We start from the raw sequence: 24,877 nt of genomic DNA, 5'->3' as shown, positions 1-24,877 counted from the left end.
TATGGACCAAAAGCGAGAAAAACCCCAACAAATCACAGCATCACACTTTGACTACATTGCATGTAACAGGGGAGAGGGCTAGCAGATTTCTGTTCATTCTGTATAAAATGAGTTGCATCTCCATTAAAATTACAATAGCTTTTAAGCTAAGGCATTCTATAAAAGTATACAATAACTAAATGATTTATTAGACATCCACTCTTGTCAGTTATCAAAGTGGGCTGTATGCCTGTGTGATCTTTTTATTGTCTGTTTCCTTTCATTACAGTCATGAATATATTAAAACACTTAATCAGCCACATCAAAACTTATTGAAGGATAAAGGACCACAATGGTATGAAATAAATATTTAACATAAAATCCTCTGAGGTCTCTTAACTTCACATTTTACTGATATGAGGTGCGAGCTTCAAATAATGTAAAGTTCAGATGCTTAAACACTGAACTTAAAATCAGTTCAAAATTTAAATAGATGCTGGCTTTGTGTAAAAATTAAATACAAATGAAATGAATAAGACTTAAAATAAAAAGAAATGTTTCCACATTTTAAATAAGATTTTTAATGAAAACAATTCTAATTTATAACCATATGCCTATAGTGAGGTTCTTTGGCCTGTGATATACAAGAGATCACTGGAGGATGAGCATAACAGTCCCTTCTGACCCCAATTCCTGTGAATCTATGAAACCCACATGTTGTAGCTTTAAGAACCTGAAAGTCAAATTGACAAACACAAGTGAAACTGACTTGATTGTCACTGTCCAAGCCAAAAATGGAACATAAATACTGTCCACAGAACATGAGTCAAGGTATCCGAATCTGGTCCTTACGAAGGTAGGAATAAAGGATAATTGAAATTTATAGGGTTCTTAAACTACAAAATACTTCACAAACATGTAAAGTAAAATTTTATTGTAATAACTTTTTCCAACTATCATCATTAACATTTTAAATAATTACCAATATATCATATTACCGTTAACAGCCATTTAATAAATATATTCTCTTAGTCCTAGATACCATCTCCAGATACGAAATTGGAGCCTGAATATACACAACTTTGTCCAACAGCATCAGACCAGGATGTGGGCAGTGATGCTTAGTGATTAGGGCAGGCATTGATAGCCAGCGTAGGGTCAGAACCAGAGACGGGGGCCAGATGCCAAAGGTCAGAGCCAGGTTACCTGGAGTGAGGCAAAGCAGGGGCAGGGCTGAGTGCAGGGTGGGAGCAAGGCTGGGAACAGGCAGGCACAAGAGTTATTGCAGCCACGGGTGAATGCTTTGAGCAGCCAGCAAACTGGTGCTGCTGCTGGGCTTACCAGCTTCCTCAGCCATTCAGGTGGGCATTCTGTTAGGAGGTCTACCAGATGTAGCCCAACTGTGTTCATCAGGCTGTCCAGAGACTAGGCAGGTGCAGCTGCAGGGCCTTATTCCTAACCAATATCAGCAGGCTATACGAAGAGCCCTGCTAGTAAGGGAGCACCACCATTAAAGTTTATAGTCATAATCTGATGGGCACAGAAGTCCATGCTAAAACATCTATTTGTAGGGTCTGAAGCTATGAGGGTAGAACATGATAAATAATCTGGAATGTTTCCCAGAAAAAAGCAAACGTCAGAACTGAATACACTGAATGCATCCGATGAAGTTGGCTGTAGCTCACGAAAGCCTATGCTCAAATAAATTGGTTAGTCTCTAAGGTGCTACAAGTCCTCCTGTTCTTTTTGCGAATACAGACTAACACGGCTGCTACTCTGAAATCTGTACTCTGTTCATGGAATATAGGCTCCCTCCAGTGGTCAGAACACTACCTACCTATTAACACTAAGGAGTTTCATCCAAAGTCTGGGAAGCCTACAGGTCTCTATGTTTACTGTTTCAGTGGTACTGGTGATGATTTAATAAGATTAAAATTCATAATTTTGCACCAAATAGTGCATTACCTTTTCCACAATATATTTAGTATTTCACCAAAACATGTACTTGTAGAAGAGACAAAACATGCACTAACATTACAGATACTGCCAACGATGTAACAGATCCTTCTAATCAATTCATTTAGGATTCCTGTAATAACCAAAAGACTGATTCTGATCTCACTTACACTGGTTTTAACACTTGCTTACTCCTGATTTATGCTGGTAAAGGTGAGATGAAAGTCAGACACAGAGTCCTTAAAAATCGAAGTCTACCTTCCTTGAATACAACTGTTATAGTAGTCTATGTGATTTAACCAATCTTGACAGTTTCACTTCCATTAATAGACTACAAGTAGCACATTTTAAAGGCATCTGGTCTTTAGGAACCAGTCCTGCCAGAGACTGAGGACGCTCACCCCCTTATACAGTCAAGCCTCAAATGTCGACTAGAGTGACTCAAAAGTAACTTGTCAATAGCTACTTTGTGTTTAGCTCAGGAATTCTAAAATGTCACCACATTTTAGGCATAATTACACTGTGGTTCCTGGTAGATAATTATATGGTGCTAAATGTGTTCTAATAGTTTGTTGTGGAATAATTAAAAAATCAACTGACTCAAACAGAAAATCTATATTAGGCCTGCTTTTTTCTGAATTTTTGCCTCTAGGTCACTTGGATTTAGAAGTTTGCTGCCAGACATATGTTTACTGTTACAATGCTGTAGCAAATTCATATGTTGTTGATATCACATAAAATATTTCCATGACATTCATGGAATTGAATGGGGTCTGTCTGGTGACTAATTTGAGTTTAATAATTTCCTATAATTTGTCACCATGGAACACTAAGGAAAAATTGACAACATCAAAAACGCACCTTGCAATGCAGCAGAAATCATGTAAAATCATATCCCCATAATCTTAACTAAGTAACCCTAAAAACAAACAGCTATAGTATTCCAACAATCCTGGTCAGGAATTCAGCCCTCAATAAATGTATTTGATGTACACAGGATTATTATGTTATGTGTTGATAATGTACAGGGCACAAATCAAGACACAGAAATAAAAAAGCCCCATCTACAATAGCTTACACTATTTTCTGTTGCTAGTCTACATTTACAATTATGTGTTTGGGCTATTGTCAATAGAGCACAAGCACAAGGTGTAAGTTTAGACATGCCACCTGCTTAGTGTTAGTGCACTAAATGTACTGTAGGAAATTCACTTAATGGCACATTTGTTCTCATAGGTTTCCTTACATTTGATAGATTTATTGTTTCTGGCAGTACCCACAACATGCTAGGTTATGTAGAAACACAATTATGTGCCAAAATAAATCTTAAAACAGAAAGCATAAAACAAGAGAGGGGGTTTATTGGCATTTCTGGCTGTCTCAAATAACTGCTGTTATAAGCAGCAACAAGCACCTAAAAAACAACACTGAAACCACTTGGGCTCTCTATCACGTTATATGTGATACCTAGAGCAACAGTGATTTGAGGGAATATATTCAGCAACAGAGACATCAAGATGACAGAAACCAATACTGATTTCATACATTCACTACAAGAAGTGTGCAGTCAGGGGAAAGCATATACTCTTGACTGATGTTCACTGCCAGTAGCATGAGACAACAGGCAATTTGCATATGAAAGTTCTACATCAGGCCCCTTCAAATGGTGTGGAGTAAAGGACAATATCTAACAAAGAAAATGCTTCCAGAGTCAGGCTATAGATAGAGGTATACAACAACCACATTTGTGGACATTACTGTTCTGTCATATGTACATTCAATCTGTAGGTTATCAATGACAGGTTTCAGAGTAACAGCCGGTTTAGTCTGTATTTGCAAAAAGAAAAGGAGTACTTGTGGCACCTTAGAGACTAACCAATTTATTTGAGCATAAGCTTTCGTGAGCTACAGCTCACTTCATCGGATGCATACTGTGGAAACTGCAGAAGACATTATATACACAGAGACCATGAAACAATACCTCCTCCCACCCCACTCTCCTGCTGGTAATAGCTTATCCAAAGTGACCACTCTCCCTACAATGTGCATGATAATCAAGGTGGGCCATTTCCAGCACAAATCCAGGTTTTCTCACCTCCCACCCCCATACACACACAAACTCACTCTTCTGCTGGTAATAGTTCATCCAAAGTGACCACTCTCCCTACAATGTGCATGATAATCAAGGTGGGCCATTTCCAGCATAAATCCAAGTTTAACCATATCATACACATTGTAAGGAGAGTGGTCAGTTTGGATGAGCTATTACCAGCAGGAGAGTGAGTCTGTGTGTGGGGGGGGGGGGGGTGAGAAAACCTGGATTTGTGCTGGAAATGGCCCAACTTCATTATCATACACATTGTAAGGAGAGTGATCACTTTAGATAAGCTATTACCAGCAGGAGAGTGGGGTGGGAGGAGGTATTGTTTCATGGTCTCTGTGTATATAATGTCTTCTGCAGTTTCCACAGTATGCATCTGATGAAGTGAGCTGTAGCTCACGAAAGCTTATGCTCAAATAAATTGGTTAGTCTCTAAGGTGCCACAAGTACTCCTTTTCTTTTTAGGTTATCAATGTTGACCATATCTGAGATAAAAGTCGTGGTGAAAGGAAGCAGTTGTGTTTTCAAGATCCATGAGTACAGTAAGCACAGATTTAGTACAGACAAATTGCAAAGAAAATATTAATTAATGCAGGCGTATCAATTCAAGAAAGTTCACATGAAATCCTGGCCACACTGAAACCAAATTGGAATTTGGCCATTGACTTCAATGGGTCAGGATTTCACACTCTCTATCTAACTCAGAGTTCTGAGCTTTGGAGGAACAGAACTCTTACCATTAAACTAAAAGCGCAAAAATTCTGATCACAAGCCTAATTCAAACTTGGACAAAATAAAACATGCTCAAAATCATGCTCCAAAATAACTGTACTCCAAGTATTTCCAAATCTTAAAAAAATGCAATACACAGCAGTTACATTATGACAGTGTGCTATTTTGTCACCTGGAACTCTGATTCTGATATAATCACAAGACACTAGCTTTTTAAGAGACTGTTTTATTTGAAAATCAACCTTTAATCCAAAAGCACTGGGTGAAGGTAACAGACAGACCCTGTAATAAAACAAGTAAAAAACAAAACCAAGTTTCAAAAGTAGGGATCTGAAGAAATGGAGATAAGCTTTCTGGGTTTGTGTGTTCTAATGGAGAGAAAAATGGAAAGTGCATTGCTATCAGGTGTGGGACAAAGAAGAGAAACCCCAGCAGTACCACTAATGGGCTCTGATAAAGGTACCATGTAAATGCAGTTCATGGGAAAGGTAAAGGGAAATCCAACACTGTCACAAAAGAGCTCCACTAGGGGCTCTGTGTACTGACAGTATATGGTGTAGGAAAGTAAGCGAATGCACTGGAGGGCTTAGTAAAATAGAAAGGTTCCACCTACAAGGAAAAAGAGAAGTTACTTACCTTCTTGTAACTGAAGTTTTTCAATGTGTGCGGTCCCTATTTGTATTCCAGTGTGGATACACATGCACCCAAGACCAGAAAATTCTTGCAAGTAGCGTCTGTTTGTACGTTCCTGTGACTGCTTGTGCCCTTGTAGAGTGAGCCCATACACCAGGTAGGGGAGGAAGCTGTGTCAATTGATAACAAAGTAGGATACAGCTAGAGCTCCACTGAGAGATCCTCTGAGAAAATACAGCTTGTTCTCATACTCTCTCGGCAACGAACAAGTCTAGGTACTTCCTGATCTGTTTTGCTTTCTCCAGTTAGAATGCCAATGCTTAATTAAATCTCCTGTCCTTGCTAGAGACACGGGGGTTCAGGAAAAACACAGGTAAGTGAATTTATTGGTTTATTTGAAATTCCGACACTATATTAGGAGTGAATGCTGGGCATAGTCATAGCAAGACCTTATCCTTATGGAGTATTGTGGCCTCACCCTTCAACCAAGAGGCCCCAAGTTCACTAACCCTTCTACCCAAGGTGATGACAATGAGGAAGGCAACCTTCATGGAACACGTAGCTAGCTGTTCGAAGTGTGGCTTAGTGAAAGTCATAAGCACTAAATTAAAATCTGAGTGAGCGGTTGCTTTCTTTACAACAGAAAGGTTCTGATCAGGCCCTTCAAGAACCTGGCTGTTATCGGGTAGGTAAAGATCAAGTAATTGTCCATTGGCGACATGGACTTGTTACCATGCTACTTGTCACCAGGTGAACCCATAATGCTCTCTGGGAAAGGCTTGTCATCTTGAGGGTAAAAAGACAAATCCAAAATAGCAGGAATATCCACTGTCTCTGGAGATATATAGATTTGATGGGCCCAGACAGAGAAATGTTTCTACTGTGCTTGGTAACATTTTCTCGTGGAGTATTTCTGCTATTATTAAGAATGATTTGCACAGCTTCAGAGCAAGAACATGCTAGGCTTGACGCCCAACCAAACACCAAGCCATGAAATGAAGAGCATTAGGTTTGGGATGCTTGACCCTGCCATTTTTCTTGGATCTGGAAAGGTACAAATGAAGATAGGTAGGGATGACATTTGTAGGAGGCCTGGAAACAAGAACTGTCTGAGCCGTCTGGGGGCAATCAGGATAACTTGTGCGCTGTCTCATTGAATCTTCTGTAGAACCCGAGGTAGTAGTAGGATGGGATGGAAGGCGTAACTGAAGTGATCTGTCCAAGAGAGGAGAGCATCGCCCCAGAAAACTGACCTTGAAATCCACTGGAGCAGTATATGTTGCACTTCCCATTTGCCCTCCCAAGTTGGGGTTCCCCACTGAGTAAAGATGCTGTTTACTATCATATTGTGTAACTCCCACTTGGGATCAGTGGCGAAATGCTTGCTGAAGCTGTCCAGATTATCTCAGACTCAGAAAAATTTCACACAAAAAGAAAAGACACTGACTTCTCACTCTCAGTTTACATCACATCATTCTGTCTTGTTCATGGGTTCCCCATGAGTTTCCAAGAGGATAATGTTGAAGACAACAGCCATCCTCAGGCCCTGCTTCCCTCTAAACCTGCTCCCCCACTCCTCCATCCATGGAACAGGATCTCCGCAGAGCATCAATGTAGAGGCTACTACAAAGATTGGGGAGAGTATTCCCCTTCTTCCTTGTCCTCATCCTAGATTCAGATTTCTTTCACTTACAGAAGCGGAGGTCATGACTTGGGAAAAAAATATGTAAATTGAAAAGAGGTTTTGGATTTTTCTGCTACCTCTCAGATATATTCTCCTTTCCAACACTCCTGGAAGTTACTGATTTCTGAAAATAGAAAAAAGCAATGTAAAGCACTCTAGTAATGACAGGTTTCAGAGTAGCAGCCGTGTTAGTCTGTATTCACAAAAAGAAAAGGAGAACTAGTGGCACGTTAGAGACTAACAAATTTATTTTGAATATAAGCTTTCGTGAGCTACAGCTCACTTCATCGGATACATTCAGTGGAAAATACAGTGGGGAGATTTATATACATAGAGAACATGAAACAATGGGTGTTACCATACACACTGTAACCAGACTGATCACTTAAGGTGAGCTATTACCAGCAGGAAAGCGGGGCGGGGGAAAAAACCTTTTGTAGTGATAATCAAGGTGGGCCATTTCCAGCAGTTGACAAGAACGTCTGAGGAACAGGGGGAGGGGGAGGAGGGGGAAATAAACATGGGGAAATAGTTTTACTTTGTGTAATGACTCATCCACTCCCAGTCTTTATTCAAGCCTAAGTTAATTGTATCTAGTTTGCAAATTAATTCCATTTCAGCCGTCTCTCGTTGGAGTCTGTTTTCGAAGTTTTTTTGTTGAAGAATTGCAACTTTTAGGTCTGTAATCGAGTGACCAAAGAGATTGAAGTATTCTCCAACTAGTTTTTGAATGTTATAATTCTTGATGTCTGATTTGTGTCCATTTATTCTTTTACGTAGAGACTGTCCAGTTTGACCAATGTACATGGCAGAGGGGCATTGCTGGCACATGATGGCATATATCACATTGGTAGATGTGCAGGTGAACCAGCCTCTGATAGCTTATGCTCAAATAAATTTGTGAGTCTCTAAGGTGCCACTAGTACTCCTTTTCTTTTTGCAATCTAGCAATGTATGTTTGTTTTGACATCATTCTTGTCTTCTTATTTCTTGTATGGGGAAGGGATAAAAAATGAGGTACTGTTATTTGAAACAGATTCTTAGATTTTGATGGCAGAAGTAAAGATTGTGATTCTCTAGTCCTTCCTACTACATAACATAGGCAGTAGAATTTCACCAAGTGATGCCTGTAATTTATGACTGAACAACAGCTTATCTTTAAGATATCCATTAGATTTCAAGTGATGGAGAATCCACCACACCTCTAGGCAAGCTATTCCAATCGTTAATTATCCTCATTGTAAAAAAAAATGCATCTTATTTCTAATCTGAATTGGTCTAGTTTCTGCTTCAAGGCATTGGATAGTTTTATGCCTTGTCTACTAGTTTTAAAATCCCAGTACTGTCAGAAATACTCTCCCTATGTAGGTACTTACAGTCTGTGATCAAGTCACCTCTTAACTTTCTCTTCGTTAAACTAAATAGATTGAGTTTCTTTAATCTCTCACTAGAAGGAAGGTTTACCAAACCTCAAATCAGTCTTAACTCTTTTCTGAAACCTTTCCAATTTGTCAATGTGCTTTTTAAATTGTGGATACAGGAACTGGCCATAATATTCCAGGAATGGTCTCACTAATACTGTACATAGTAGTAACAACACCTCCCTATTCCTGCTCGGTATTCTCCTGCATACACATACAAACATCACAACTGACCTTGCATTTTCTATATATGTAAGACTAGTCTTAAGGTCTGGTACATGTAAAAGGGGACATCTTTTTTTAAATATTTGTATTGTGTGTGTCTGTAGTGGGGCGGCTGCCTCACTCTCGCAGAACAGGGGTTAAAAGCAGCCCTGCAGAGGGCTGTGGCTGGGAAAAAGGAGTGAGAGCAGCTGAGGGAGTAGCTGACCATGGGTGTGGCCAGTTCAATCAGGGGAGGGGGGGCAGAAGCTGGAGGACACTCTCCAGCCTTGGAGGGAGGAGGGCCTAGCTGCCTGGGAGCAGGGTACCTAAAGCAGAGAAGTGCTGTGGAAGGGCAAGAGGAACTGGGGAGCTCCAGCCTGGTAACTCCCCAGGCTAAGGCCTTGATAAAGGCCTACGCAGGTACTGGGGCTGGGAGGTACAGCCTGGGAATAGGCTGAGGCTGTTGGTCTGACCCCTTTGCTAATGATGAGTGGCCATTCCAGACTGCAGTTTGCCCCAGTGAACAGGGGCTAGATGATGACTGGCAGTAGCCATTGAGGCAAGGTGGGTATAGAGGGTTGGGGGTTCCCCTGGGAGGGGAGACCTGGTGTATGGGGGTACTGTTGGGGCAGAACCCCAGGGTAAAAGGAACTAGGGTCTGGGAGGGACATGGGACCTGTACAGGCGAGACACCGGCCAGCAGAGGGCGCTCAGAGTGCTGAAAGAGCTAATTCCCAGATGATCAGCAGAAGGTGCCACACCAGTGAGTCTTCACTCTGCTATGGTGTCCAAACAAAATTATCCATTTTCCAATTAAATCCAGTGGAATTAGCCCCAATCCTGCAGTTAGCTCCCTGTGCCTGTGTGGAGCTAATTCCCAAATTGGGACCTCAGTCCCAATCCCCAGTGACTTCAGATTTGCCTGAGTAAGAACTGTATATTAATGCTGTGTAACACTGAAACAGAAATAAAAAAGAGGTCTTGACTTTATTAAGGTTAGAAATACACCTTTATCTTGAATGGGTTCTGTTGGGGTTTTTTTTAATTGCCATCTCTTTGCATTTAAAGAAGTATCTTTTTTTGTTTTCTCAGCAAAACACTAAAACTAAATGGTGGGTCTTGTTGAATTATTTTATTCTTAGCTGGTATTTTACATTGTGTTCCTTGAAGGACTTCATTTTTTTTTTTTTTTAATATACTGTTGTCTCTGTTCTGTCCTGTTTATAAAGTTTTGGCATTTTGAGCATATGGGACACGTACAAAAATCTGCCTAATTTTTTCTCACCCATGCCAAACCTTCAAAAGATTGCATTTTGAGATGCCAAAGACACAGGTACTTATTTAAAGAGTAAGAAACCTAATTTTTGACACACATAAATAACTGACAATATACTGAAGATTCATTCCCACAACTCATTGACCAAACAAAGTGGGATTTAGCATTATTCTTATTCAGAAAATTGAGTTTGTTTTCAGAGTATGGTATACTTGTGATAAAAGAATAATGGCATAACTACTGTGGCAAATAGAATCACAGGACTGGAACGGACCTCAGGACGTCATCTAGTCCAGTCCCATGCACTCATGGCAGGACTAAGTATTATCTAGGCCATCCCTGACAGGTATTTGTCTAAAATGCTCTTAAAAATCTCCAATGACGGAGATTCCACAACCTCCCTAGGCAATTTATTCCAGCACTTAACTACCTTGACAGTTTGGAAGTTTTACCTAACATCCAACCTAATCCGCCCTTGCTACAATTTAAATACACTTCTTCTTGTCCCATCCTCGGAGATTAAGAACAATTTTTCTCCTTACTCCTTGTAACAACCTTTTGTATACTTAAACTATTATGTCCCCTGTCAGTCTTCACTACGCCCAACTAAACAAACCTAATTTTTGTTCAATCTTCCTTCATAGGTCATGTTTTCTAGACCTTTAATCATTTTTTGTTCTTCTCTGGACTTCCTCCAATTTGTCCACATCTTTCCTGAAATATGCTGCCCAGAACTGGATACAATACTCCAGCTGAGGCCTAATCAGCACGGAGTAGAATGGAAGAATTACTTCTCATGTCTTGCTTACAATACATCACAGGATGATTGCTTTTTTTGCAAAAGTGTTACACTGTTGACTCATATTTAGCTTGTGATCCACTATGAGCGTCAGATCCTTTTCTGCGGTACTCCTTCCTAGCAGTCATTTCCCATTTTATAAGTGTGCAACTGATTGTACTTTGCATTTGTCCTAATTTAATTTCATTCTATTTACTTCAGACCATTTCTCCAGTTTTTCCAGATCATTTTGAATTTTAATCCTATCCTCCAAAGCACTTGCACTCCTCCCAACTTGGTATCTTCTGCAAACTTTCTAAGTGTACTCTCGATGCCATTATCTAAATCACTGATTTAGATACTGAAGAGAACTAGACCGAGAACTGATCCCTGTGGGACCCCACTTGGTATGCCGTTCCAACTTGACTGTGAACCACAGATAACTACTCTCTGGGAATTTAAGAGATACTGTACTTTGATTCCAGGAATCTGCCGCAACTAAGGTCTAAATGTCAAACGCCTGACAGTTAAAGATTTCAGAATACTCTATCAAAGTCACATGAATCAGACCATTTCAGTTCTGCCATTTTCTTCAGGTGTCCAGCTCTCCAAGATGTTTCAGAATTAATTCCACATGAATGCAAATATTACTGCAGAAGTCTGGAGATTGGAATATAGGCCCAAATCTCAGGAATGACTTAAGCAGGCTACAACTGCAACCATTGAAAAGATGAGGAGTGATCTCCTCAGTTCTCTTATATAGATAGCATCTTTCATCAGCAGATCTCAAAGTGCTTTACGAAGGAGGTCTCCATCATATCCCAATTTTACAGATGGGGGAAACTGAAGCACAGAGTGGTGACTTGCCCAAGAATACCCATCTTTGTTATCCCCTTCCCCTCACACCTTGATGTAGAAGTTTTAATGATACATTGATCTAGCTATGAGTGAGTTTACTGTGAATGCCTTACTGAAGATGAAGGGTCAAAGTCTGGTCATATCTTATGCCAGTCTCAATCTGGACAACTAATCTGAAATCATTTAGAAGATTACTCACAAGTGGTCTCACTTTCTTAAAGCTTTATAGATGGTGGCTTTCAATGCCCAAGCTACTTTAGCCAGGGAATATTTTGAAGATCTGAATAATTTACTCTGAAGTTTTGAAACTCAGACTTATTCTGGTCTGTAGCATATCTGATTTCTCTGGATAGAGAAGACCAAGGCTGAAATATTTCACCTTTCAACATTCCATTACATCTCACTAACAACTAGGTATTTACTCTAGTTCAAACGTACTGTGTCCATCCAGGCTTGGATAAAGCAAACAGTACAATTATATTTTAAATTAATACAAAACACATAAGTCTGGCCAATAAACAAAAAAAAAAAAAACAACCCCGCAAACTGTTAGGTCACAAACAGCCACCATTCATTCTCCTTCATGGGAGACCTGGAAAAGGACAATCAGTTTACAAATGATCTAACCATAGCTTTCTAAAATTGTCTCTGTATAATCCTCTTGCAAATGTCCAATGAGATTTTGGGACATGACCGTGGGAAAGCAGACTTACCATAGGACACTGTCAAGGTTCCTCCCCCACTCTGAACTCTAGGGTACAGATGTGGGGAACTGCATGAAAAACCTCCTAAGCTTATCTTTACCAGCTTAGGTCAAAACTTCCCCAAGGTACAAAATATTACACCCGTTATCCTTGGACTGGCCGCTACCACCACCAAACTAATACTGGTTACTGGGGAAGAGCTGTTTGGACGCGTCCTTCCCCCCAAAATACTTCCCAAAACCTTGCACCCCACTTCCTGGACAAGGTTTGGTAAAAAGCCTCACCAATTTGCCTAGGTGACTACAGACCCAGACCCTTGGATCTTAAGAACAATGAACAATCCTCCCAACACTTGCACTCCCCCTTTCCTGGGAAATGTTGGATAAAAAGCCTCACCAATTTGCATAGGTGACCACAGACCCAAACCCTTGGATCTGAGAACAATGAAAAAGCATTCAGTGTTTTACAAGAAGACTTTTAATAAAAAAATAGAAGTAAATAGAAATAAAGAAATCCCCCCTGTAAAATCAGGATGGTAGATATCTTACAGGGTAATTAGATTCAAAAACATAGAGAACCCCTCTAGGCAAAACCTTAAGTTACAAAAAAGATACACAGACAGAAATAGTTATTCTATTCAGCACAATTCTTTTCTCAGCCATTTAAAGAAATCATAATCTAACACATACCTAGCTAGATTACTCACTAAAAGTTCTAAGGCTCCATTCCTGGTCTATCCCTGGCAGAAACCAGCATACAGACAGACCCAGACCCTTTGTTTCTCTCCCTCCTCCCAGCTTTTGAAAGTATCTTGTCTCCTCATTGGTCATTTTGGTCAGGTGCCAGCGAGGTTACCTTTAGCTTCTTAACCCTTTACAGGTGAGAGGAGCTTTCCCCTGGCCAGGAGGGATTTCAAAGGGGTTTACCCTTCCCTTTATATTTATGACACGCCCCCCAAATCTCAGCTAGGGTGAAACACTGGCTGGGATTTCTTCCTGGAGCTCTAGGAAAACAGAGTTAATAAGACACATGCATCTCTAAATATACTACCAAGTACATAAAGACTAACAATATTTTCCACATCTCAAGGATGATTTTAACCAGTTGATTCTGGGAAACTTTCACGGGAGAGTGCATCAGCCACTTTGTTAGAAGCTCCTGAGATGTGTTGGATGTCGAAATCAAAATCTTGGAGAGCTAAACTCCACCGAAGAAGTTTTTTGTTAGTTTCTTTGACGGTGTGAAGCCACTTTAGTGCAGCATGGTCGGTTTGCAGGTGGAAACGCCGTCCCCAAACATATGGGCATAGCTTTTCCAGAGCGTAGACAATGGCATAACATTCTTTTTCAGTGACTGACCAGTTGCTTTCCCTCTCAGACAGTTTTTTGCTGAGAAACACTACAGGGTGGAATTCTTGATCAGGTCCTTTCTGCATTAAAACTGCTCCCACACCACGCTCGGACGCATCTGTGGTTACTAGGAACGGTTTGTCAAAGTCTGGGGCCCTTAGTACAGGGTCAGACATGAGTGTCGCTTTAAGCTTGTTAAAGGCCTTCTGACACTTTCCGGTCCACTGAACAGCATTTGGCTGTTTCTTTTTGGTTAGGTCTGTCAGTGGGGCAGCGATTTGGCTGTAGTGCGGTACAAATCGTCTGTAATAACCGGCCAAGCCTAAGAAGGATTGAACCTGTTTCTTTGACTTTGGGACAGGCCACTTTTGGATAGCATCCACTTTGGCCTGTAGGGGGCTGATAGTTCCTTGACCCACCTGGTGTCCAAGGTAAGTCACTCTGTTTAGGCCTATTTGACACTTCTTAGCCTTAACAGTTAGTCCTGCCTCCCTTATGCGCTCAAGGACTTTTTGTAGATGTTCCAGGTGGTCTGCCCAGGAATCCGAAAATATGGCCACATCGTCAAGGTAGGCGACTGCATATTCTCCTAATCCCACTAGGAGACCATCTACAAGTCTTTGGAAAGTGGCGGGTGCATTTCGCAGCCCGAAAGGGAGTACATTAAATTCATACAGCCCGAGATGTGTGATGAAGGCTGACCTTTCCTTGGCAGATTCATCTAGCGGTACCTGCCAGTACCCCTTGGTTAAGTCCAAGGTAGAGATGAACTGGGCCCGTCCCAGTTTCTCTAATAGTTCATCTGTGCGTGGCATTGGATAGTTGTCTGGGCGAGTTACAGCATTTAGCTTACGGTAGTCCACGCAAAAACGTATTTCCCCATCTGGTTTGGGAACTAGAACCACTGGAGATGCCCATGCACTTTCAGAGGGGCGTATTACACCTATCTGTAACATATCCTGGATCTCCCGTTCTATAGCAGTTTTAGCTTGAGGAGACACCCGGTAAGGTTGGACCCTAATTGGGTGAGCATTACCTGTGTCAATGGAGTGGTATGCCCGTTCAGTCAGTCCTGGGGTGGCTGAGAACGTTGGCGCGTAGCTAGTGCACAGCTCCTGGATCTGCTGTCGCTGCATACGCCCAAGGGTCATGGAGAGGTTCACCTCTTCCACACCACCAGCACATTTCCCTTCGTAGTAGACACCTTCAGGCCACTCAGCGTCGTTTCCTCCCTGGGCTGTAAACTGACAAACCTTTAATTCTCTGGAATAAAAGGGCTTTAGAGAATTAATATGGTACACCTTAGGCTTTTGGTTGGAGGTGGGGAATGCTATGAGATAATTAACAGCTCCCAGGCGCTCCTGGACCATGAATGGCCCTTCCCACGATGCTTCCATTTTATGGGCCTGGAGCGCCTTTAAGACCATGACCTGGTCTCCTACTTTGAAGGAACGCTCTCTGGCATGTTTATCATACCAGGCTTTTTGCTCTTTTTGAGCATCCTGTAAGTTTTCTCTAGCAAGGGCTAAAGAGGTTCGGAGGGTGTTTTGTAGGTTGGTTACAAAGTCCAGAATATTAGTTCCTGGAGAAGGTGTAAATCCCTCCCATTGCTGCTTCACCAACTGCAATGGCCCCTTAACCTCACGGCCATATACAAGTTCAAATGGGGAAAACCCTAAACTGGGATGTGGTACAGCTCTGTAGGCAAAGAGCAACTGCTGCAATACTAGGTCCCAATCATTGGAGTGCTCATTTACGAATTTACGTATCATGGCCCCCAAAGTTCCATTAAACTTCTCCACCATGCCATTTGTTTGATGGTGGTAAGGAGTGGCAACCAAGTGATTTACCCCATGAGCTTCCCAAAGGTTTTTCATAGTTCCTGCCAGGAAATTAGTCCCTGCATCTGTGAGGATGTCGGAGGGCCAACCTACCCTGGCAAAAATGTCTGCTAGTGCCTGGCACACACTTTTAGCCCTGGTGTTGCTTAGAGCTACTGCTTCCGGCCATCGGGTGGCAAAATCCATGAAAGTCAGTAGTACTGCTTTCCTCTGGGTGTCTTTTTCGGAAAAGGACCCAGAATATCCACAGCTATTCGCTGAAATGGAACTTCAATGATGGGGAGTGGCTGGAGAGGGGCTTTGACCTGGTCTTGGGGTTTTCCCACTCTTTGGCACACCTCACAAGACTGGACATAGGTAGAAACATCCTTGCCCATTCCCTCCCAGTGGAATGATCCCCCCAAACGGTCTTTGGTCCTGTTCACCCCAGCATGGCCACTAGGGTGATCGTGGGCTAAGCTCAAGAGCTTGGCCCGGTATTTAGTTGGAACTACCAACTGTCTCTGAGGATGCCAGTCTTCCTGGTGTCCACCAGAAAGAGTTTCCTTGTATAAAAGTCCTCTTTCTACAACAAACCTGGATCGATTAGAAGAGCTGAGAGGCGGTGGGTTGCTCCGTGCCGCCGTCCAAGCTCTCTGGAGGCTTTCATCTGCTTCCTGTTCGGTCTGGAACTGTTCCCTTGATGCTGGAGACATCAGTTCCTCATTGGATTGGGGACATAGGCTTGGTCCCTCTGGAAGCGATATAGGGGATGGAGCTGTTTCTGTTGACTGTGAACCGCTCTCCGCTGGTGCACTATGTTGGGATTCAGGCTCCGGCTGAGCCTCTTGTGTAGGGTTATCGGCTGCTGCCAGTTCAGGTTCGGTGGGGCCCTCTGGTGTTGAGGTTGCAAGTACTGGATTCAGTGCTGGCACGGGGTCTGGTGTTGGTTGTTTAGCTAGTTCTGGTTCTGGGACTGGTTCCGTCTGGGTCTCTGGGACTGGATCCACTACTGCTGTTGTAGACATTGGCCTGGGGCCCGGGTCCATCACCTCTGACTGGGTCCTGATAGAAGTTTCCGGAACAGAGCTAGGCCTCACGGCTTGTTTAGCCCGGCTGCGGGTGACCATTCCCACCCTCTTGGCCTGCTTCACATGATTGGCCAAGTCTTCCCCCAACAGCATGGGGATGGGATAATCATCATAGACTGCAAAAGTCCACATTCCTGACCAGCCCTTGTACTGGACAGGCAACTTGGCTGTAGGCAAATTGAAAGAGTTGGAATTGAAGGGTTGAATCGTCACTTGGATCTCTGGGTTGATTAAATTGGGGTCCACTAAGGAAGCATGGATAGCTGACACTTGTGCTCCGGTGTCCCTCCACGCGGTGACCTTCTTCCCGCCCACACTCACAGTTTCCCTCCGCTCCAAGGGTATCTGGGAGGTATCTGGGCCTGTGGACCTCTGGGGTGATTCCGGTGCAATGAACTGTAATCTGTTGGGGTTCTTGGGGCAGTTGGCCTTTACATGCCCCAGCTCGTTACACTTAAAACATCGTCCAGCTGACGGGTCACTGGGGCGAGGAGGGTTGCTGGAGAACGGGGTGGTGGGACGATAAGGGGTCTGGAGGGTTCTTTGGGAGGTAGGTGGGGCTTTGGGCGGCCCCCGGTAATAGGGTGTGGTCTGGGGTGGTCCCTTCTGGTCTCCGCTCCAACTGCGACCAGTTTTCTTCTTCTCTGCCACCTCCACCCATCTGGCTCCAATCTCTCCTGCCTCAATTACAGTTTTGGGTTTCCCATCTAGGATGTATCTTTCTATTTCCTCAGGAACACCCTCTAAGAATTGTTTCATTTGCATTAGGAAGGGCAAATTTACTGGAGATTCAACACTTGCTCCTGATATCCAGGCATCCCAATGTTTCACAATGTGGTAGGCATGTTGGGTAAATGACATGTCTGGTTTCCACCTTAGGGCTCTGAACCTCCGACGAGACTGCTCGGGTGTTATCCCCATTCTGACTCTCGCCTTGGATTTAAACAGTTCATACTTGTTCATGTGTTCTTTAGGCATTTCAGCTGCCACCTCAGCTAAGGGTCCACTGAGCTGCGGCCTCAGCTCTACCATGTATTGGTCAGTAGAGATGTTGTACCCAAGGCAGGCCCTTTCGAAGTTTTCTAGGAAGGCCTCAGTATCATCGCCTGCCTTGTAGGTGGGGAACTTTCTGGGATGGGAAGTGGTACTTGGAGAAGGATTACTAGGGTTTGTTGGGATATTCTGCTGAGCCTTTATCTTCTCCATCTCCTCCACATACTTCCTCTCTTTTTCCTTCTCCTCCAGTTCTTTGTCCCTCGCTTCCATAGCTCTCCTGTGAGCAGCCGCTTGGTGTTGTTCTGCCTCCCTTTCTTGTTCCTTCTTCAGCCGCATGAGTTCTATCTGTCTTTCATGTTCCCTGTGTCTTTCCTCAGCCTGAAATTTGGCTAATTCGAGCTGTAGTCGAGCCGCGGATTTTGCCATTCTAACCTCTCTGTTTTTACTAACTTTACACCCGAGGTTTAGAAATAAACAAACAAAACTTGGCTGTAAAATTTTGCTGTGCTGGAATAGAATACCTATTCTCTGATAGTGATTGTCAGCCTACAGAAAAAGACAATTCCCTTGTCTCTGCTCTGGGCCCAAATTAAAGTAAAAAACCTCCAACTACTTGGAAACCTGCTTACCCAGCCCAAAGAAAAAAAAAATTCCTTTTCAAACCTGTGCTCCTTGTAAAACAAAAAAAATCAAAATCCTAAAAAAAAAAAACCCTGCCACTTTTGTCTCCAGGCAAATGGGTAGAGCACACCCCCCCTATTTACTTTTAGGAAGAAAAGAAAAAAAAAAAAAACTCTGGGTTGGAAGACTGTGAATTTCCCTGCAGGAGTTAAGTACCCTGCCTCCAGGCAAAGAAAACCTGCAATTCACAAAGATAATCCCCTTTTGTCTCTGCTTGGCCACAAAGCAGAGAAAAAACAAGCTGCTTTCAGTTTCAACTGCTTTCTGGACTTTCTTTCCAAAGAAAAAAAAATTTCCTTTTTAAAATCTGTATTTCTAGTTCAAAAAATCTCAACTGGATCTCAAAATGATTTCAGGTTAATCCCACCACTGTGCCACCATGTCAAGGTTCCTCCCCCACTCTGAACTCTAGGGTACAGATGTGGGGACCTGCATGAAAAACCTCCTAAGCTTATCTTTACCAGCTTAGGTCAAAACTTCCCCAAGGTACAAAATATTACACCTGTTATCCTTGGACTGGCCGCTACCACCACCAAACTAATACTGGTTACTGGGGAAGAGCTGTTTGGACGCGTCCTTCCCCCCAAAATACTTCCCAAAACCTTGCACCCCACTTCCTGGACAAGGTTTGGTAAAAAGCCTCACCAATTTGCCTAGGTGACTACAGACCCAGACCCTTGGATCTTAAGAACAATGAACAATCCTCCCAACACTTGCACCCCCCCTTTCCTGGGAAATGTTGGATAAAAAGCCTCACCAATTTGCATAGGTGACCACAGACCCAAACCCTTGGATCTGAGAACAATGAAAAAGCATTCAGTGTTTTACAAGAAGACTTTTAATAAAAAATAGAAGTAAATAGAAATAAAGAAATCCCCCCTGTAAAATCAGGATGGTAGATATCTTACAGGGTAATTAGATTCAAAAACATAGAGAACCCCTCTAGGCAAAACCTTAAGTTACAAAAAAGATACACAGACAGAAATAGTTATTCTATTCAGCACAATTCTTTTCTCAGCCATTTAAAGAAATCATAATCTAACACATACCTAGCTAGATTACTTACTAAAAGTTCTAAGGCTCCATTCCTGGTCTATCCCTGGCAGAAACCAGCATACAGACAGACCCAGACCCTTTGTTTCTCTTCCTCCTCCCAGCTTTTGAAAGTATCTTGTCTCCTCATTGGTCATTTTGGTCAGGTGCCAGCAAGGTTACCTTTAGCTTCTTAACCCTTTACAGGTGAGAGGAGCTTTCCCCTGGCCAGGAGGGATTTCAAAGGGGTTTACCCTTCCCTTTATATTTATGACAGACACTAAGGCCATAAAGTATGTGAAAAAATAATACTAGAAACCACTGAAATCACTTTGGATTTGAAAGCACTATTCCATTTCCAGCAGGCTGGATTTTAGAAATACCTCTAATTCAGGAGCTGCTTCAGATAATAAAATTGTGCCCAGCAGCAGTGTACTTTAGTGTAGAACACTGAATGAGTTCCCTACCTCTATTAGTCTGTACCTTATAAAAGACGGAATGACAGACAAACTCTAAAATCAAAAGGTGCTTGGGAAACTGAACTGATACATGAGATACTGGAGAAAGCATAGAAAAATTGAACAAGCCTTTATTAACATATGCTTTTGGGATGTACCAGAGACAATATGATAGCTATCACCTCTGATACTGTGAAAAATGTCCTATATGGGTTATGCCCATATTAAAAAATGGTGTGATCTCACATTCTTCAAAGCACAAAGGAGCATTCATCCTTAATGAAAGTCTCTTTAAGGGAACCTTTCCAAGGAATAGTTGAAATTGCTGGCATAACTTAAAAGGACAATGACAAACTAGACACATTTTGTGCTCTGAGATATTTGTATTAAATACTTTACTTTAAGCCCAGATTTTAGAGGGATGCAATGATGTGTCTTCTCTTGTTTTGACCCAGGCACCATCTGCTGCTTTTCTGGAGAGCGGAACTGGAATCTTAGTTGATATTACACTTATTTTTGAGAGAGACTCATACTTACTGAGCTTCAAGAACTATATCTTATGACAGGTTTGATCTGACTTGCCAAAGCCAATAGCTGTTACAAAGAAGTGGGGTTGTAGGTCTATATTTGAAAGTTTTTTGCACTTAAAGCATGGATTCAACCTCTGATTTATTAAGAATATAATGCGTCCTCCCCAGAATCAGAGTCCAGAGTGAGTTTTCTGAGATTTTACAAGTAAATACTTTCGTTTGTTTGAACTAAAATTCATTTGAGAATGTGTCCTTTAAGGAAGTTAGCACTTTGTGTTGAACTGTTTTTCCCCCAAATGATCTCCATATCAGAATAAAAGACTCTTCAAAATGTTCATATAGTTGATTCATTAAATCTCATGCACAAACTACATTTGAAAAAATCAGGTTATAATGAACCTAAGTTATTAACAATTGCTATGTTTAATTATGATTATACAGATGGGCTAGTTGACAGCTGAGGTCACTCTCAAGGGAAGCTATTTTGACATTAGAGAAAACTCAACCCTTCCTCTATAGCTAATCTGCATTCAACAATTCTGTTAGTTGAAATGAGCCAGTGACATGAGAGAAACTGGACTCGCATGTCAAAAGTTCTCAGTAGCAGATCACTTGACCCCATCTGTTACTACTGCAGGTTGCATGGTCACATGTGAGCTTAGGCATCCAGTACTCAGAAGGCTCCCCATGCTACTGCTGCCTTTGCTACAATAGGCACTGAGGTTGCAATACAAGCGAAGTCCTTACAGCACAGATCTCTTCTTCCCATAGTGACATTCTCTCTAATGTGGTTCATTTCCCCAAAAACAGTCCTCTCCCCACAACCCCCTATTGAGGCCTATGGACATTTCTGCTTCCTTCTTCCCCAAATCCCCACTCTCTTCTCCTGACCCCTCAAAGGTTGATAGTACAAATCAACAATTTAAGATATAATACATTGCTGTAATTCTCCCCAAAACAAGCATTGCAAACGCAGAAAATACAAAATATTAAGGTTAAACAGTTTAAAAGTATACGGAAATACAAGTTAAGGTGCCCAAACAACCTTAACTCTGTCCTGTAATGAAATCATGAGGGGGGGAGGAAATAATAATAATAATAAAAAAATCTAATATGCCTTTCAAAATCTAACTTGGGATCATGAAAACTAAAATGCAGTAATAGCAATTGTATAGTTATTGCATGGTAGCATTACACTTCAAGGATGTGTTCACCAATTATGGGGATTTGTGGCCAGAATGGTTTTATTTCTTTTTGTTTTGGAGTAAATGCTGTTTGTTTTTGTATTTTTATATATAATAGATATTTAGAGCTTTCAATAACCATTTAAAAATTTTAAATAATTTGAAAAGAGATTAGGGCTTTTTCCATAATCTGACATAATATGTTACTAACATGGTCTGCTAAATGATCTTATGATAGGCTTAAAAAAAGAGCCACAAAATAAGTTTAATATTTATTTCAGGCATTTCTATTCTAAAATACATTGGAGTTAGATTTAGAAGAAGAAAAATAGTAGTGATATCTACACTCCAATCTGTTGAATTTCACGATGAACCCACAACTGCCAGGAAAACAATAAAATCATGCAGCTGCTAACACAATAATGTCGACACCTATACCTGACACTACTTCCAAGTAATTATTACCTTTTTATATTAAAAAAATAATGAATTTTATGTGCCTAGAATACTTTGCAGTAGGAACACCATCAACATTTTATGTTTGCCATAGCTGTTTTTATTTAAACTCAAATTCTGAGCACAGCACTCAGTCTGAGAAGCAGACTAGGTACCGCGCAGATACATGGGGCGGGGGGGCAGGGGAAGAATACTCACTCTACAATCTGCAGCATGGCTCCAAAGCTCCTCCATAGAGGCTACCTTCAGCTCAAAGGCTGAAACAGCTCTGTGGGACTGTTACAGGGTGTATGTGATGAGGTTAATGGACCGCACGGGGCTCAAGCAGCCCTACCACGCATACAAGGCATGTCAGGCCTGGAGAGAAGATGTAAAAGGGAGAAGCCTAGCTCCGCTGGTGTCAGACCTAGGAGGAGGACAGAGCCTTTGGATGGAGGTGTGGTTTGACCAAAAGCTGGTGTCAGACCAAAAGCTGTGTGAGTTCAGGGGGTGCCCCCGGAGACCAATACAGGGACTTTTACACACACCCCATGCCCACTTTGAGGCAGATTCTCAGGTCACACCCCTCTCCTGGTCTGCCCATGTCCCACTGGCTGGGGAACTTTCACACCCATGGGAAGAGGATCTGCATTTGACCTTTTATTTGTTGTTTGTTTCTAATCCAGTGGGATTAATTATGGATGATATAACCTCAATTACAGCAAGGGTAGGCTATAAGGATTTGATGGAATGGAGAACTTGGCTATAGACAGCAAAATGAAATTAAACAGACAAATGTAAGGTGCTACGGAGAATAAAAACCAAATGAACAAATACAGAAGGGGGGGGGAACTGGCTTGGCAGAAGCACTGTTGAGAAGGATCTGGGAGTTGTGGTGGATCACAATCTCAACGTGAGTTAGCAATGTGATGCTGTTACCATAAAAAGCAAATGCAATTTTAGATTGCACTAACAGAGGCATAGCATGCAAATCACGGGAGGTGATAGTACTGCTCTACTTGGCGCTGGTTAGGCTCAGCTGGAGCACTGGGTCCAATTTTGGTCACGAATGTACAGAAAGGACGTAGAAAAACTGGAAAGGATCCAGAAGTGAGTGACAAAGATGATCAAAGGGATGGAAGGCAAGCCGTATGAGCAAAGGCTGAAGGAACTAGGTATGTTGAGTTTGGAAAAGAGGTGATTAAGGGGGGGACATGATAGCAGCGTTTAAATATTTGAAAGGCTGTCATAAAAATAATGAGGAAAAGTTCTCTCTTGCCACAGAGAGCAGGACAAGAGGCAATGCGTTCAAACTACAGCATAAACAGATTTAGATTAAATCTCAGGAAAAACTTCCTAACTGTAATAACAGAATGACAATGGAACAGACTTCCTCGAGAGGTCATGGAAGCTCGGTCACTGGAAGTTTTCAAAAGGAGGCTGGATAGCCATCTGTCCTGAATGGTTTAGACACAATAAACATTTGGGAAGAGGGTTAGACTAGATGACCCTTGTGATCCCTTCTAATTGTATGGTTCTATGACCCAGGGTGAGAGAAGGAGTATTATTGCCTTGTCAGCCTTTTCAGGATGCTCCATGAGGTTTCAGGTATGAGCATGGAGAAGGAGGTGAATCAAGGGGGAAGCCATGGAGCTGCACTGTCTCAACACACCCAACCCCCGAAAATGTTGTAAGGAAGTTAATCCTGACTCAATCAACATTAATTTACATATCTTTCTCCTCCATGATGTAGATAACTTCCTTTAGGAGGGTGGTTCTAGGGCAGATAGTAAGCATGGATTTTGGGATGGACAGTACAAAGATGGGCCACGAACTACTGAAGAAGCAGAGGGCCTCCATGGAGCTCAAAAAAATCCATGCATTTTGTTGTCTGAAATGCCAGCCCTCCCAACAGAAGAATGTCTAAGCTCCAATTGTAATTTACTGCCCATTTAGTGGATAACAGTCCTATATTAGCAAGAGCTTAGAAGAGCATTCTGAGCACTTAGTAATTATATTAACAAATTTTACCTGATATCTCCGTAAGCATGGCTGTATGATCGCTCACTGCAAACTTCACAAATACAACTTCATTTCTAAAATGATCAATTCCTTGAAATGATAAATCCAAATGTTTTCCTTGTAGGAGTTCTTCTACTGCATCTTTGCTTTCTAAAAGAGCACCAACTGCTCTGTGAAGGGAAGAAAAATCTCTTTGATATAGTAATAATTTAATTTAATTTATCATGTCTTCCATTCAGGGATCTCAGAATTTTATTAATTAAGCCTTTCAACACCTTTGTGTTACCTTATACCAGTGGTATAGGTATAATTTGCCCCATTTTATAGAAAACTGAAACAGACTTGCCCCAAGGTCACAGAGCAAACATTTATTAAAGCCTCGAGTAGAGTATTTTGTTTTCTGAGTGTTTACCAATGTATCCACTTAGTGTTCATACACCTCCTGTCTAAACTCCCTATCAGAATATAGATGCTGTTGAGAAAATATTTATTTTACAGGAACATAAGGTTACGCTTAACCATACACTCTCCAGAAACATGGGTGTTACAGGTGTAACCTTCTGCCCAGTAGAGACTCAGCTAATTAGTCCAGGGTTGGGAACCAGGGAGAAGGAATCACACTTGTTAAAAATAAAAGGAGTACTTGTGGCATCTTAGAGACTAACCAATTTATTTGAGCATAAGCTTTCATCAGCTACAGCTCATTTCAAATTGGTTAGTCTCTAAGGTGCCACAAGTACTCCTTTTCTTTTTACGAATACAGACTAACACAGCTGTTACTCTGAAACTTGTTAAAAATGGATCTGTATCTAGGACACAGAACAGAGGCCTTTCTGAGACTGTCTGGAAGAAGCTAAGAACCCAGCATAGCTCTCTGGCAATCCCCGCGCTCTGAGCTATGTCAGATTACATCTGAGGATCTGGTCCCAGGCGATGGTACTGTTAATATGACT

At 41.9% G+C, this 24,877-nt stretch overlaps 1 protein-coding gene across 5 annotated transcripts in view; it reads right to left on the bottom strand.

The window, feature by feature from the left end:
* The window catches only part of AKAP7 (A-kinase anchoring protein 7), a 138,247-nt gene that overhangs the window by 82,623 nt on the left and 30,747 nt on the right, over window positions 1-24,877 (bottom strand). For all 5 annotated transcript variants that reach the window (XR_012158049.1, XM_073337323.1, XM_073337320.1 and 2 more), the window contains one exon: window positions 23,934-24,094. Coding sequence is in view for 4 of the 5 variants with exons in the window: in XM_073337323.1 (XP_073193424.1) it covers window positions 23,934-24,094 (161 nt within the window). In the remaining variant the exon portion in view is untranslated. The remainder of the gene's footprint in view (window positions 1-23,933; window positions 24,095-24,877) is intronic.

The sequence above is a fragment of the Lepidochelys kempii genome, chromosome 3 (assembly GCF_965140265.1).
Source record: "Lepidochelys kempii isolate rLepKem1 chromosome 3, rLepKem1.hap2, whole genome shotgun sequence".
Lineage (NCBI taxonomy): Eukaryota > Metazoa > Chordata > Testudines > Cheloniidae > Lepidochelys > Lepidochelys kempii.
This window is presented reverse-complemented; position numbering and strand designations above follow the sequence as displayed.